General features: G+C 46.0%; 1 protein-coding gene across 1 annotated transcript in view; it reads right to left on the reverse strand.

Annotated features, from left to right (window-relative positions):
• Positions 1–1,628: 1,628 nt before the first annotated feature.
• The window catches only part of LOC126260439 (juvenile hormone acid O-methyltransferase-like), a 78,020-nt gene continuing 62,462 nt past the window's right edge, over positions 1,629–17,186 (reverse strand). The window contains exon 4 of the mRNA XM_049957767.1: positions 1,629–1,807. Within this exon, the coding sequence (XP_049813724.1) occupies positions 1,629–1,807 (179 nt within the window). The remainder of the gene's footprint in view (positions 1,808–17,186) is intronic.

The following is a 17,186-nucleotide window of genomic DNA, read 5'->3' on the forward strand; positions in this document are numbered from 1 at the left end:
TATGGATTCAGTACCTGCTCTTGTTACACCGAGTTTAACATTGTAAAACTCGAAAATTAAACTGTTTTCAATCATCAACGATCGTTTTATTATTTTACTGTATTCATTGTTACAATTCTGACTGACAACTTCAACTAATCATTTAATATTTTAATATTTACTGATTTGATAATTTTGAATACAATTGCAATGAAGTCCCTTTACATAACACTAAACGAAATATTTGAACATATCCCTGCCATAGCATTGAGGCCCTTACTAGGGCGAACATTCTTTTGGAGAGTAGATGACACGCTGCTCGTAATATTGTCCAGTCCCCACTCCTGTTTAAGGGGAACAGTGTACAAGGTGGCAGCCCTCAAGGATTATTTTAGGGCATTAGTTTAAAAAATTTTATTTTTTTAACTTCACCTGCGCTTACATGAGCCAAGCCGTCTGCCTTTCAGAACGAAGAGTATTCTGTCCGATTGAACCAAATGACAAGAGATGCCGTAAGCCCTTTGTTGACGAATGGACGCCATCTGTTTAGCCAGTAGCGACCTAGGGTAGTAGAGAACTGGTCTGGACGCCATTACTACTGAGGATTATGGTCAGCATGAAGCTATTCTCTGACGAATGACTTCAATGAAATGCGAATTTCATTCTAAAGTGCGCAACAGCTCAGTGATTAGCTTCACTCTGTCGGAAGATTACTTTCTAGTTATTACTAATCTGTAACAGCAATTGTTAAAAATTAGTTTTTCAGTAGAATTATGACGGACCAGGACCCTACCACAGGTAGGATGACTGCTCGTTAATAGTATGGATACACAGGTATATTCTCCTCAATCAATGTATTCACAAGATAATTTTTGCAGTAGTTAAATTACATGCATTAATTGTCTCAAACGTCTCACCAAAATACAAATATTTCAACCAAGAACAATAAATATTAATAAAGTATTTAAAAACTGACAAGGTTAAGAGGCAGTGTATAGAAAAAAATTGAATTACTTTAATCGTTGCAGTATCTGAAAGCTAATGTGTGTTTCCGTGCAGTCTCTTCCGCTGAACAACAAGAATCCGTGAATTGCACGCCATCCTGTACAAAGTATCTTTTATTTGAGCTGAGCTGGCTTCGTAATTTTTCTTCTCGTGTGATCGACCGTTCACAGGGAGTCCATCACCTAGTGGAGATGATAAATTTGAATGCGGAAACAACTTTTCGCTCTTGATGGATTCCTCTTCTGTTTCTTTGCACCAGTCAACCATTACTAGGGCATCTCGAGTAGCTGGTAGGAAAACATGTAGAAATTGGAGGTATGAAGCTCCTCTGGGCGAGTGATTTCATAACTCCTGAAAAATTTAATATTAAACACACACGTTTCATGTCCACTTGAGTTTCAGACGTAGTGAAAGAGTTCGTGATCGGGAATTCGTCTCATCTGGAAGCAAGTGTCAATGTGATCTTCGCTCACCAGTCATGCTATACTTGCCCGAAGACGTGACTGCAAAACTTGAATGTCAAGTAATGTATCACTGAAGTGTCAATTACAATGGAAGTTTGCATTAAAAGAATTAAGGTGTGAGCAGTTCGGATGTTGGCGGCCATACCAGATGAACGAAAGAGGGTAGGGGTGATCGAGAAGTCACGGTTTCATTACGTGGGCGATGAGCGCGTTGTATCTGTAGTAGTACATCAGATCATGGGGAGGGAACGAAATTAGCTTACCACTGGTGCGTACCTCGGCTATGCAGTCCTCCCAGTAGCCTGACTGAAATTCAGGTGGTAGCCTACTGTGGAAAAGGTTTGTAGCTCTCACTCCCTCTGAAAGAGAAGGCACGAACAGTATAGTCGACACAAGGTAGATGAAATTTTTACTTTAATTTAATTGATATCTGCTATTCATTACCTTCACATATTCTAAGTTTGAACTGAAAACTTAGCTACAGTTTCAGAAAACAAGAGAAGGAATTATACAGTGTTCGTTAATGAATAAAAAATTCGGCCAAATTTCGTCCTAATATTGTGTGGACAGAGAAAGCGCGACATACATACATACATACATACATACATACATACATACATACAGATAGCCGTCTAACAGACAGACAGAAAATATATTTTTCTGAGACAGAAATATGAAAGGAGAAATAGTAATTTAATTCTGTAACAGATTTCCACTACTAACAGGGAATAAAATTCAAAAATGTTAATATGATGTGTAGTTGGAGAAGCCCAGATGATATGGAATGCCATCTCCTGCATTATATAACAATGAGAGATTACGAAAAGAGGTACTGGATTGTACGACATACCTCCCAGGACAGAGACATACAGCACAATTTAGCTGCTGAACTTTGATTATTCCTGACGATTGCTTCCGAGTGTAACGAAATGGTACATTGAAATACTGAGAAATCGTGAGGAGTAAATTTTTGTCTGTAGTTCTGTGTTAATGAATACCACCATACTCAAGAAAAGTAAGAGATCCATTATAACAAACACAGAAATTGGACAGGTAAATGTATTTTGAAGGACAGTAACTATGAATGAACTGTGAGAGACATGACTTATGTTGACGTCGCCAAGCAAACATTTCTAATTAAGACAATAAAACAAAATAACACGAGCAGTGAAGCTGATGCAAAATTGCAGCAAATAAATGTGGAAATATCTGAAGAGAAAGTGTCATCGGGGTAATAGATTAAGAGTACAGAAAAAGCAAAGTAAATTGGACGAGAAAGCGTCAGAGTGTTAACGAACTCCTTTTTCAAACGCAGACGGGAGAGAGAGAAGCAGGCGGAAAGACTACATTGCGAGAGAGAAGCAGACGGAATAAGTGCAACTAAGACTTCTACGAGAGACATGAACTGTGGTGACAAGATAGGGGACGAAATAAGTTCTGGCAGACACATGAGACGTAATTTTACAGTCAGAGTTTGAAGCAGCTTTTGAACACTTCAGATAAAATAATGCAGTAGGCGTAGATACCATTCCTTCAGAATTTCTAAAATCATTGCGAAAACGAGCAAGTAAACGGTTATTCAGGTTATGTTCTCCGACTGAAGACATCCCGACCTCAAGAAATACCATCGATACAATTTCGAAGATAGCAAGAGCAATCAAGTGCGAGAACTACCTCGTAATCCGATAACGTCTCGTCCACCCTACTTGATGACAAGAGTAACATACAGAAGAAAGGAAAAGAAAATCTAGGAGCTGCTATATGACAGTAACTTGCGAGATGGTGAAGACGCCATGAGGCGGTATCGACTTCGTTTTTGATAAGGTAAGCATTAACTTAAATTTCGAAATACATTCATAGGATTTGTCAGCGTACAAGTCTTCACCAGCGTAGAATAGTACAAGACAGTCAAAATTCTGAGAAAAAAAATTGGTATAAGCTGTACGGAAATACTGGTATATGAGAAAGCACGTTTAATATTCTACAATATTTTTTATTTCGCTATCCGGTTTTCGTCTGTTACGCTATCAGTCGCTAAGGTAAGTAATGTAGTGCGGTGAAATTTTATTCAATCAAAGATTTTGAACCAGTGCATCTATTATTTCCCCCTCTCCAGATATGAAAAATGTTAATGTTAGGGGGGTTAGCAATAAAACCACAGGGATTATTTCAGTTTAAATGCGATGCAACACTACTTAAGATACGTAACAATGAACTACATACGAGTTACCATTCATAGAAGAAAATGAATTCAGCAATTAACTTCGGAATATGCCATCAAGGATGTGGCTGAACAAAATGTGTTCTACTGGTCCTAAATTAACGAACAGGTTAACATATAATAGCGATATTAAGCAGGCGAGAAGCAGCTGCGATTATACGTAGGGTAGTTTTTTTAACACGTAGAAGTAAATATCTTCTAATTAGTGAAGTCCAGATTGTTCACCAATTAGGCTCCTTTCAGAGTATGCTGATGCAATAGCTCCATACCTGAATCATATACCACAGTTCTCTCGACGAAAGATCCATACCCAAAGAAGGTTAAGTTGCACAGGTCACAATATTCAAGGAAGGTAGGAGTATTCCACTAAATTACAGACCCGCATCATTAACGTCGATATGCAGCGTTATTTTAGAACATACATTTTATTCGAAAATTACCTGTAATCTCTAAGAAAACGATCTATTGACACAGTCAACATGGATTTAGTAAACATCGTTCTTGTTAAACACAACTAGCTCTTTACCCTCATGAAGTGTTGAGTGCTATTGACAAGGCATTTCAGATTGAATCTGGATTTCCAGAAGGCTTTTGACACTGTACCACTCCAGCGGGTTGTAGTGAAATTGCGTGCTTATGGAATATCGACTCAGTTATGTGACTGGATTCGTGACTTCCTGTCAGAGATCACAGTTCGTAGTAGTTGAGAAAGAGTAAAACAAGTGATTTCTGGCGTTCCCCAAGGTAGTGTTATAGGCCATTTGCTGTTCGTATCTATATAAACGATTTGGAGACAATTTGAGCAGCCGTCTTAGGTTGTTTGCAAGTGACTGTCTTATCGACTAATAAAAGTCATCAGAAGATCCAAAAAAATTGCAAATATATTTAGAAGAGATCTGCATGGTGTGAAAATTGGAAATTGACCCTGAATAACGGAAAGTGTGAGGTCATCCACATGAGTGCTAAAAATAATCCGTTAAACTTCGGTTATACGATAAATCAGTCAAACCTAAAAGCCGTAAATTCAACTAAATACCTAGGAATTACAATTACGAACAACTTGAATAGGAAGGAACTCTCAGAAAATATTGCGGGGAAGGCTAACCCAAGACTGCGTTTTATTGGCAGGATAATTAGAAAGTGTAACGTCTACCAAAGATACTGCCTTCACTACGCTTGTCCGTTCTCTTTTAGAATACGACGGGCGTTTGAGAAGTCCGTGCAAAAATAGAAACTACTTACGTGTTTGGGGTGAACTTTATTTTTCGACTTAGTCTCCTTTCAGACTTTTACACTTGGTCCAACGCTGTTCTTATTTGTTGATCCGTTCCGAATAATAGGAATTGTCCAAGTCTGCAAAATAGCTATTAGTTGCTGCAATGACCTCGTTTGAATAAAATCTTTGTCCCACAAGCCATTTCTTCAAATTGGGGAAAAATGGTAGTCCGGGGGAGCAAAGTCTGGAGAATAGGGGAGAGGGGGGGTGGATGTGAAACGAGCTGGAATCATATTTCCGTTAATTTTACGACCACAACTGCTGTGGTGTGCGCGCTGGTGCATTGTCGTGAGGAAGGGCTTTTTTGCCGTCCAGTCGCCGGCGTTTTTCTTTTAGCTCGGTTTTCAAACGGTCTAATAATGATGAATAATACGCACCTGTAACAGTTTTACCCTTTTCCAGATAATCGATGAGGATTATTCCTTGTGAATCCAAAACGACAGTCGCCATAACGTTTACGCTCTAAGGAATGGTCTTCGCCTTTGTTGGTGCAGATTCTCTCTTGTTAACCCATTATTTAGATTGTTGTTTGGTCTCAGGACTATAGTAAAGGATCCATGTTTCATCCACACCTATGTTTCATCATTAACCCTATTCTGTTCAACACTGACTACGCAATTCGCAGGTGGAATTTTAGGATGAACAATGAGACACCACTAAACAGTTCGTACGCGCCCAAGTCAAAACTATAGAACTCTAAGATAGAGGAGTTAAAAACGACTATATGTCTATCCCAATTTACGTAGGAGAAGACAACTAAAAAGGAAGTTGAGGAAGGGCGACAAAAGACGCCTTACAGGAACGGCGGTCCAAAACTAAAAATTAAGTGACATTCGCCATATTGCTTTGACGGATAAAAAGTAAAACGCGGTCGACAGCCCGAGCGTCATCTGCTAGAATGGCCGATAAATCAGACGGCAAACAAGTGGAAACGCAAACCGTTAAAAAATTATTTTGTCAGGAAGTATTTTGTTGTGGTTTTAGGGCGCACAACTACAGTGGTCATTAGCGCCCAGACTAAATTATGAATGCACTGCGAGGCACAAGGTTAAAACAGCAACTAAAAAGGACAACACTATAAAAGGCACATTAACAGGCAAAGGATTAAAAGAAAACCATAATAAAATGTCCTTAGATAGGTGTGTCAAGTGGATAAAACGAAGAACCTGAGCAGCTGCTCCTGGGTCATCTGCTAAAATGTCATCCAGAGTACATGGCAGGCCAAGATCAATGTGCAGTGTAAAAATTCGGACAGGTCGTTAAAATGTGGTGTACCGTCAGCAATTGCCAACACGGGCAGAACGGCGCCGGCGCAGCCGTCAGCAGATGGCGATGGCTGAACCGGCAGTGTCCAACCCGTGACCAGGCCAAAACGACCTCCTCCCGCCAAGAAGGGCGTGAACAGTTCGTCCAAGCCGTGGGGAGAGGTTTCAAGGCCCGAAGCTTGTTTTCGGTAAGTGTAGACCAATCGGCATGCCACTGCGATAAAATGCGCTGACAAATGACCCTTCTAAAATCAGATGAAGGCACACAACCAGAAGCCGTCCGAGTCTAGAGGACCGCAGCCTTGGCCACGGCCTCTGCAGCTTCGTTCCCAGGGATACAGACATGGCCAGGAACCCACATGAAGGTAACCGGAGAACCGTCGTCCGCCAGCTGCTGAAGAGAGCGTTGGATCCGGTGTACGAAAGGGTGAACCCGATACGGATCACTGAGGCTCTGGATGGCGCTCAGGGAATCAGAGCAGATGACATACGCAGAATTTTGGTGGCGGCGGAGGTAAAGAACAGCCTGATAGAGGGCAAATAGCTCAGCTGTGAAGACCGAACAATGTCCATGGAGCCAGTATTTGAAACTGTGTGCCCGACAATAAAAACACCCGACACCGTCATTGGTCTTAGAGCCATCAGTATAAATGAAGATCGTAATAATGAACTTCGAACGAAGTTCGACAATCCGCGAACGGTACACCGAAGCTGGGGTAACCTCCTTTGGGAGCGAGCTGAGGTCAAGGTGAACGCGAACCTGAGCCTGGAGCCAAGGTGGCGTTTGGCTCTCGCCCACTCGAAAGGTTGCAGGGAGTGAAAAATTAAGGTGCTGAAGGAGGTGACGAAAGCGAACTGCAGGGGGTAGCAGGGTAGATACATACAATCCGTATTGACGGTCGGAAGTCTTAAAAAAAGGAACGATAAGACGGGTGGTCGGGCATCGATAACAGCCGACAGGCATACCGACAAAGCAGTATATCGCGCCGGCAGGTTAGTGGCAATTCACCGGCTTCAGCATGAAGACTCTCGACGGGGCTAGTATAGAACGCTCCGATACCAAGACGTAACCCCCCGATGTTGTACAGAGCCGAGGCAGCTTAAGATGAACGGCCGTGCAGAGGAATATACAAAGCTCCCATAATCCAGCTTTGAGCGGACGATCGACCGATATAGGCGAAGTAGGACGGTTCGATCCGCTCCCCACGACGTACCGCTGAGAACAAGGACATTTGGGGAACAGGTACAACGGGCAGCCAAATACGACATGTTGAGACCAGCTAAGTTTCCTGTCAAATGTAAAAGCTAAAAATTTTGTTCTCCACGAATGGGAGAGCAACGGGACCGAGATGTAAGGACAGTGGGAGAAACTGTTTGTAGAGCCCGAAGTTAATACAGACCGTCTTCTCGGCAGAAAAACGGAAGCCATTGGCGACACTCCAGGGGTAAAGACGGTCAAGACAACGCTGAAGACAGCGCTCCAGGAAACATGTACGCTGCGCGCTGCAGTAGATGATAAAATCGTCCACGAAAAAGGAGACTGATACATCAGCTGGGAGGCAATCCATTATTGGATTGATCGCTATGGCGAAGAGAGCGACGCTTAAAACTGAGCCCTCAGGCACCCCATTCTCCTGGCGAGAGGCGTTGGACAGAACGGAACCCACACGTACCCTGAACTGTCGATCCATCAAAAAGGCACGAATAAAAAGAGGGAGGTGACCGCGAAGGCCCATGTATGCATGGTGCGGAGAATGCCCACCCTCTAACAGGTGTCTTAAGCCTTCTCCAAATCAAAGAACACAGCCACTGTGGCGCTTCCGCAAGTAGTTACTCATAATGAAGGTCGAAAAGGTAACCAGATGGTCAATAGCAGAGCGGCGCCTACGAAATCCACATTGTACACTGGTAAGTAGGCGTTGAGATTCGAGCAGCCAAACCAAACGAGAGTTAACCACTCGTTCCATCACCTTACACACACATCTGGTAAGGGAAATGGGTCGATAACTGGACGGCAAGTGCTTGTCCCTCCCCAGCTTAGGACTCGGGAAAACAATAGATTCGCCCCAGCATGCGGGAACATGTCCGTCAATCCAGATGCGATTATAAGTACGAAGAAGAAAACCTTTACCAGCAGGAGAAAGGTTCTTTAACATTTGAATATGAATATAATCAGGCCCCAGAGTGGAGGACCGTGACCAGGCAAGTGCACTTTCCAGTTCCCACATGGTGAATGAGCATTATAACTATGATTCGAGGAGCGGAATTTAGGTGGTATTTCTTCCTCTGCCTGTTTTCGGGGGAGGAAGGGAGGTGGTAATGAGCGGAGCTCGAAACCTCTGCGAAAAATCGGCGGAAGGCATTTGAGACATCCCCAGGGGCCACAAGGACATCATTCGCGACCGTCAAGCCAGAAACTGGTTAGTGGACCTTAGTGCCATATAGGCGGCGCAGGCTGCCCCAGACAACAGAAGGAGTAAAACAGTTTAAGAAGCTTGGGAAAGCAGCCCAGCTGGCTTTCTTGCTGTCTTTAATAACACGACGACACTGTGCACGTAATCGTTTATAATTGATACAATTCGCCATCGTAGGGTGGCGTTTAAAGGTGCGTGAAGCACGTCGACGAGCACCTAAAGCCTCTCAACATGCTGCGGTCCACCGGGGGACCGGTACGCGACGTGGAGAAGTAGTAATATGAGGGATGGAATATTCAGCAGCAGTGGGAATTACTTAAGTGAGGTGTGCGACCTGACTATCGCAGCTTGCGAAGTTTTGATAATGAAATTTCGCCCTGGAAGAGAAGAGCCCCTGTCTGCTTTGGAGAGGTTCCAGCTAGTTTAGCAGGGAGATGGGGTATGATGCAGGAGATGGGTAACACAATGGAAGTGGTCACTAATACGTATCAGAAAGAGAGTACCACTCAAACCAGCGTGCAAGTTGGGTAGTACATATAGAGAGGTCGCAATGGGAATATGTGTGTCCGAAATAAAGATAGGGGCGCCGGTATTGAGGCAGACAAGATTGAGGTGGTTGAAAAGGTCTGCTAACATGGAGCCCCTCTGGAAGGATGCTGGAGAGTCCCAAAGGGGATGGTTGGCATTGAAGTCTCCAGTCAACCAAAATGGGGTAGGTAACTGAGCAATAATTTGCATCTTGTCTGCCCTAGTAACGGCAGACGATGGAGTGTAAACAGTAGAAATGGAAAATATGGGAGAGTAATTCGGGTGGCAACTGCCTGTGATGGGATCATAGTATGTATCATCCCAGACCAGTAACTGAACCCCTCCATGAGCTGGAATACCTGCCACAGGGGGTGCGTCAAAACGCACAGACAGTGTGCCAAGTCAATTCGATCGCATGGGCGTAGCTTCGCTTCCAGGAGAGCTACTATGGGTTGGAGCGAATGCCGCGAATATTTCAATGAAGAATTGCCATCGGGAGAAGAAACAGAAGGAGAAGCAAGAAGGGGTCACCTCTAAGGCCGCTGAGGGTCTGGCTTCGAGCGACCACTGCTGCCGCTATCAATAGGCGGAGAGTATCGTCCATTTTTTCAATAGGTTCGTCGGCCATCTTGGAAAGATGGCCGGGAGGGGGAGCTTCCTCCGCCGGTGAACGGCCAGATGTTCGGCTACCAGCGGTGCGGCCAGGCGAAACGGATGACGGCCTGGGGCGGCAACCGCTGGGTGGCGCAGGAGAAGAAACGCGCCGTGGCGGAGAAGGAGAACTTTGCTTCCTATGAGCCTTCTTGGAAGGTCGTTTAGTCGATGTACTGGTCGATGGCTGGGAGTTCGAGATTGGTAGGAAGTCTTCACGGGATGTTTCCTTCTTGAAGGGCCCGTGCATCTGACTTCTCGGTCTAAGTCTTGGCAAAACCTGATGAAGGTGCTTGTGTCTTAGAGGTGACGGGAGGAAGAGAAGTTGACCGGGCGATCTTAGCACTGGCGAATTGGACGACTGTAGCGCTAAAGGTCAGATCGCATGTCTGCGCCGACACCTCCCTGCTAGGCCGAGGAGAGGCGAGGACAGTACTGTAGTTACCCGCTGGGAGCAGCGTGGGCTTCCTACTGACAGATAGCTTGCGAGCAGCCGACGTGGACACACTCTTTGACCCGAATTTCCTGTATACACCGTTCATCATTGTAGATGGGACAGTCACGGGAGGATGCTGCAGGGTCACCCTGACAGTACACGCAACGAGGAGACTCAGGTGGACTGTCAACCTCATGGGCGTCCCTGCCACAAGTGACGCATTTAGCCACATTAGAACAAGACTGGCGCGTGTGATTAAATCGTCGACACTGGTAGCAGCGTGTAGCTGTCGGGACATAGGGACGAACAGAAATAACCTGATAGCCCACTTTGATGCGCAATGGCAGCTGAACACTCAACGGTCAAGAAAAGTGTCCGGGTCGGTACAAGGACATTGTCGACCTTTTTCATGACCCTATGGACAGCCGTCACGCCCTGCTCAGCGGGGAAAGACTGAACCTCCTCGTCAGTCAATCCGTCGAGTGATCTAGTAGTTACCACATCACGCGACGAATTCGAAGTGCGGTGAGCCTCCACCCAGACAAGGAACGTGTACAGGTGTGGCCCAAAGGAGTTTTTGTGCCTGAAAGGCGCTCTCAGTTTCTAACAACAAGGTACCGTTACACATCCTGGTACCAGACGTGACAGGTACGGCTATGGCATCTACGCCCTTCTGAATAATGAAAGGGTTGACAGATGAAAAATCCTTTCCGTTCTCAGATCTAGCAACTACGAGGATCTTTGGGGCAGGCGGCAGTACTTTTGTCACTAGTGGCTGGTCAAGTTTCCGTTTTTGGGCAGACGTCGAGAGAGAAGAGAAATCCACTGCAGATGAATCCCCCATGATTGCTAGCGTCTCCGATGGCGCGCTCCTTCCTTGTGTGGTGCTTGCTTGTGCTGTCAGTCTGGAGTCCAACGGAAATGAATAGTTTGTGGTGCACGACAAGGAGGCAAGCTGGGCTACGGTATCACCTGGCAACACCATCGAAGAGGATATTCCTGTCAGCGAAGGAGAAAACCATTGCCTTTAAATAATTACTATTAAAAACAGTCTTTATCACGATTTATTTAACTAGGTGACCGGTTTCGACCACTACTGTGGCCATCTTCAGACCATTGAGTAGGAACCTCTTTCTGTTAGATAATCAGTAGTAATTATTTATAAGACGTTTATCACTGCTGTTCCCGTAATGTATTCGAAAGTAAACCATTGCCTTTGTTGAACTACTACGAGCCTTTTCAGTTAGCAGAGGCAGACGCAGGTGTTTGGCCAGAGAAACGTAGGAAGTCTTCATGGGAGCACTCTTGTCTTTCCTGGCCTACCGGTTGTGTAGCTGGTGGCTTGGACAGTTGGACAAGGGGATGGCAACGCTACCTTGACACTGGGTGATTTCGCAACCTCAGAGATGCATTTCAGGTCGCATGTTTGCGTAGCCATGTCCTTCATGGAGTGAGAGGTAACAAGAACAGAACTAAGTGACCAATTGCAGAGCACAGTGTTTGCAACTGAGTAAGGCACTATTTCCTTAACCCCGATCTCCAGGACAGCCTGCTCTTCAAGATGCACAGGATAATCCCGAGAGGTGGCGGCATGGCCACCATTGCAGTTTATACAACAGAGGTGGTTGTTTGGCTTATTGGGGTTGAAGGGACCAGACAGCAAGGTCATCAGTCCCTTGCTTGAAAGGTTGTCCATTGAGACGGATTTACATCTGAGAAGAGTCTTAATGATTAAAGGTAAAAGGCTAAAAACGTTAAAGTGCAGTCATGTTGTCAATGGTGAAAACAAAAGGAGGGAAGTCAGCAAGAGAGCAACACTAAGGCTATGTTAGAGGCAGGAAATATACCACCCCTAATGCAGTACGGGCAAGACCACCTGCTATTTAAAAGCATTCGACCATTAAAATGTGAAAGTGTATATCGTAGGAGACTAACGAAATTAAAACTGAGAAAGTGATTGAGAAGATCTTGGCCAGGAAAATGAGTCAGGAATCTCCAAACATCTTACAGTGGGAGACACTCCAACCCTCACGGCCTTGCCTGTACTCCATACTGAGATTAAAAACCTTAATACTGAAAATAAAAACCATGCAGGGAACAGAACCAGTTCCACCATCCAGGAATCATCTGCCAATATTAAAGGTAAAGTGCAGAGAAGTCCGTACTTAGTACACAGAGCTAAAAGAAGGGCGCATTCCACCAAAATGTGGGCTACTGACTGGAAGGCTCCACAACCACAAAGTGGGGGTGGCTCATGACGCAAAAGAAAACCTTGTGTCAGCCGGATATGGCCGATGCCGGGACGACACAGGGTGGTCGAGTCCTTTCGGGAGAGGTGGAAGCAAGAACGCCACAGGACAGGAGCCACCTTAATCACACGAAGCTTATTAGACAGGGAGGTTATTAGACAGGGAGGTAGCCTCCCAAGAGTTAGCCCATGATTGTGCGAATTGGGATTTAATATGAAGCCGTAAATCTGCTGCAGGAGAGGTTACAGGAAATGTTAAGTGACTGCTCCCTCAGGCAAACGACGTGCAAGCTCATTACCTGGGATAACCACATGGCCAGGGATCCAAAGGAAATCAGCAGAACAAGCAGAATGGTGAAGATCAGCGAGATGGTCATGGATGGCCAAGACCGAGGGATGGCGACTCATTGGGTCCGTACATAATGAAACTCAGTGAAGCTGAGACTGTTTAATAAAGGTAAGGGCCTGGGAAATTGCCATCAATTCTACAGTAAACACCCCACATGTAGGTAGTAGGAAATGATTTTCTGTGCCAACAGAGGACATAAAGACATAACCCACGATCAGCAGATTTAGAGCCATCAGTGTAAAAACAACAGTATCCCGAAACTCCCATAAAATTTGGCGGAAAAACAACATAACACCATCGGTGGGGGGGAGGGGGGATGGAATCTTTCGGACCTCGGCAGAGATCCATCCGAATCCGGGGTTCGTGGAACTAACCACGAGGGAGGGGGTTTTGGGGAGTGCACATGCGAGACAGGAGACAGGACGAGGAAGGAAGCTGAAGAAAAAAAGGCAAAGATATGCAAGGCGGAGCCTAACCAGTAAATCCGCCCATGGGGGATATAAGGTGGGCGACGTCTTTCAACTGGGAACTAGATAGAATGAACCGACAGCGACTGCATAAGAAACCAGAAGCTGGGACTGCCAAACAAAGTGGGGGGGATCCCAGCTTCAACCTGAAAACTACCAACAGGACCGCCCACAGTCGAAGTGAGACAACACTAAAGCCCAAAAAAAAGCGGAGAAGAGTAGATGGTCCATATACCCCAAGAGGTGTGGGCAAGGAAGCGAAGGACATTGCGTCTATTGGAACATCCTATCTTCAGAAGTCTGATATGAGGCAGCCAAGTGAGCTGCTTGTCGAAAAGACGATCCAGGAAACGAAACTGGGGGCCACAGGTAATGATACTTCATTGGGGTGGACCATAGCACAGCGACAGAAGTGGACCACCCACGATTTTAAAGGAGAGAATTGAAACATGTGAGAGGGTCCAAGCAGAGGCAGGCTGTATAGCTCCCTGGAGCTGCCACTCTGCAGAGGCCATTGAAGACGAACTAACCCAAATGCAGGAATCATCCACATACAGAGCAGGGGCGTCCAAAGAACCGACTGATGCCATAAGTCCATCCATAGCAATAAGGAAAACAAGTACACTCAATATGGAACCCTGTGGGATACCATTCTCCTAGGTCTGTGGAGAACTGACAACAGTACCAACCCGAACCCTGAAAGACCGATGGACCAGGAATTGGCGGATAAAATTGGGAGTGGGCCCTGAAGACCTCTCATGAAGTCTAAGATATGATGCCTTGCGTAGGTCGAAAAATACTACAACCAAAATCCAGCGCTGGGAGAAAGCCTGCCGAACTGCAGATTCCAAGCAATGTAAATGATCTATCGGAGACCATCCCTCTCGGAAGCCACACTGGTAAGGGGACGATAGCTCCCGAGATTCGATGACCCAGCTGAGCCGACGGGCTACCATCCATTTAGGTATCTTGCGAACAACGTTTGTCAGCCTAATTGGCTGACAGCTTTCGACAAATAGGGCGGTTCTTACCAGGCTTAAGGACAGGAACCACAATGCTATCCCTCCATCGAGAAGGGAAGTCACCCTGGAGCCTAATACAATTATACACCTGGAGAAGATGTTGCCATTGTGGAGCACTGAGACGTTTAAGTAATTGGCTATGAATGGAGTCTTGCTGGCAGCGAAATGGTCCAGATAAGCGTGGGATAGCAAGGCTAGCAGCACGAACAACTGCATCAGACACGTTATGTAGGACATCAATACAACCTGACAGAGGGGCAAAGACGACCTGTGCAGTGTAGAGAGACCAATTGGTGCATTGGAAAGACCAAGGTGATCTATCCATTGGGGAGCGGAAAGATAGCTAGAAAATCAATGAGAAATTGTCACTATCGCAAAGGCCATCATGTAGCGACCAATGTAATGAAGGGATGAGGGAGGAAGAAGGAAGGGAAAGATAAATGGCAGACAAGGTACCATGACCTGCACTGAAATGGGTAGGGGAGCAATCATTAAAAAGGCACAAATCGTGGTCTGCAGGAAACTGGTCTATGAGAAGATCCCAACTAGATGGAAATCCACTGCCCTCCAAGGGATGATTAGCAATAAAATCCCTGAGGAGGTGGAAGGGAGGAGGAAGTTGCCAAAGAAGGGCAGTTAAGGCAGCAGGTGTAAGAGTCTTGTCAGGGGGAAGATAAAGATCGCAAACCGTGACCCCAGAGTCCAGGTGGACCCTAACAGCAACCACTTCCAATGTAGTTTGAGGAGGAATCCACATGTTAACAACATCCGTACGGACCAATGTACAAACGCCACCAGCGGCCCACAGGGGGCCGACCAGATTTCGACAGAAAGCATGGAAACCACAGAGGGTTGGTGAGTGATCAGTAAAATGAGATTCCTGTAGAATCACACAAGCTGCAGATTAGAATGAAATGAGGGATTTCAACTCCAGAAGGTGACAGTAACATCCATTACAATTCTGTTTGATAACCACAGAATGGTGAATCAAATGGTGAGTTGAACAGGCTAAAGCCAGTCCTGCTACCAGGTCACCATCAGTCACCTACAAGGAGTGGCTGCGACATCGATGAACAGCAGGTCACAGTCAGGTTGCGAAGGTGGGAACAGGACCTCTGGCGACACCAGAGGGTCCTTGTCCTGGGAAATACGTTTGTTCTTTTCTGTTTGAGATTGAAGGGGGCTGTCTTGCAAAAGGGAGCCAGTGGCAGGTATATCTGTATCAGAAAAAGCAGGTGACCTGGGGGCCCACAGAATGGTTCTCGTGGTGGTCGTGTGGTAGCAGACCTTTGGCCTGGAAGGTGCCAGGAAGGAGGGGGGAGGGTCCCCGAGACTTATGTCCTGGACCGGCAGACGCCGAAGAAGTGGGACACTTCTCCAGCTGGAGAGGGGGAGCGGCGCCCAGAGGGGAGGGGGAAGGAGTGGGGTTCGGGACTGGGGTAAGGAATGGGGAGGAAGGGTCAAGATGTAACTAAAGCATAGCTAGACATCATTGATACAGGACGAAGATGTGCATACTTCTTATGAGCCTCAGTGTAGGTTATCTTCTTTTCCTTCTTTTAGGCTGGGCAATCCAGTGAACATGGAGAAAGATTTCCATGACAATTATCACACCGGAGGGGGAACACAGGAACTCCTCATGGAGTGGACGTCCAGTCACCAAAGAGGTGTCTGAACAGTGGGAAGACATGTCCAAAACACAAACACTTGAAACATCTCATAGGTGGTGAGATGTGCGGCTTCACATCAAATCTGTAAACCATGATCTTTATCTTCTCAGGGAGGGTATCCCTTCCCAAGGCCAGGATAAAGGCGTAAGTATCAATTCAATTGTCCTTCGGGCCCTTCTGAACACGCCAAACAAAGTTAACACCCTGTCGTCCTACATTGGCCTGAAGTTCTTTATCAGTCTGAAGGATGAGGTCCTTGTTAAAATTACACCTTGAACCAAATTCAAAGACTTGGGGGGCGGGGGGGGGGGGGGGGGGGTAACGGACACTAAGCAGTTTTGTTCAACAACGAACCTGACCGTATCTCTCTCAGAAAGTCCACTTCACCAAACTTGTCTTCAATGTGTTCCACAAAAAATAAAGGTTTGGTATTGGTGAAAGTATCCCCATGAGTCCTGATGCAAACCAGTTAGTGGGGGAAAGGTTTCGCACTCCAATCAGAGGCTCTCTCCACAGGCACCACCCAGCCACAGCAAGGGCTGTCTGGCGCGGCGACCATTGCCGCGAGTTCCGATCTCCAGGCTGACAAGCAACCACTCCTAGGCTTACATGAGGTGATCACAGCTCAGGTATGAAGTGTGATCCCTATGTTTTCAGGGGACTCAACCAAAAGGGTACATAGATGAGCCGCGTGTAGTTCATGTTTGGGCCATCCTTACGTAACATCTTGTTTTACCATAGGGCAGTCTTGTCATTTTAAATTTGAATTACTGTTGTCACTGAATTTTCTTTCCTACCCCATGAGTGGCAGCAGCAGCGCATATCGATAATTTCCCTGCCATATTAACTTTACTGGATGGCTGTTACTTCCCAGTCGTGGTGTGTCGGAGATATCAGACCTGACAGTCGTGGAGTTGTAACGCAGCAAAGTGCAGTCAGGATGTAGCACCAGTCGGGGACGGAGGCGTGGACAGCCAGTACTCGCCGACTGCTCGCTACACAGGACGTACTGTCCGACGGACTGAGATGGCAGCGGGATCGACCGTTTGTCAGTCTTTCAGTTGGTCGATGTGTGTGAGGTCTTTCGACCATTTTGGGGCCTCATCACTTATCTTGCTGGAAGTGACTCGGTTCCTTCTTGTGCGCAGAAGTCGTGGCCACTGGGCAAGTATTACCTTTGCATGACTGGGT

Source organism: Schistocerca nitens, chromosome 5 (assembly GCF_023898315.1).
Source record: "Schistocerca nitens isolate TAMUIC-IGC-003100 chromosome 5, iqSchNite1.1, whole genome shotgun sequence".
In the NCBI taxonomy this organism is placed as follows: domain Eukaryota; kingdom Metazoa; phylum Arthropoda; class Insecta; order Orthoptera; family Acrididae; genus Schistocerca; species Schistocerca nitens.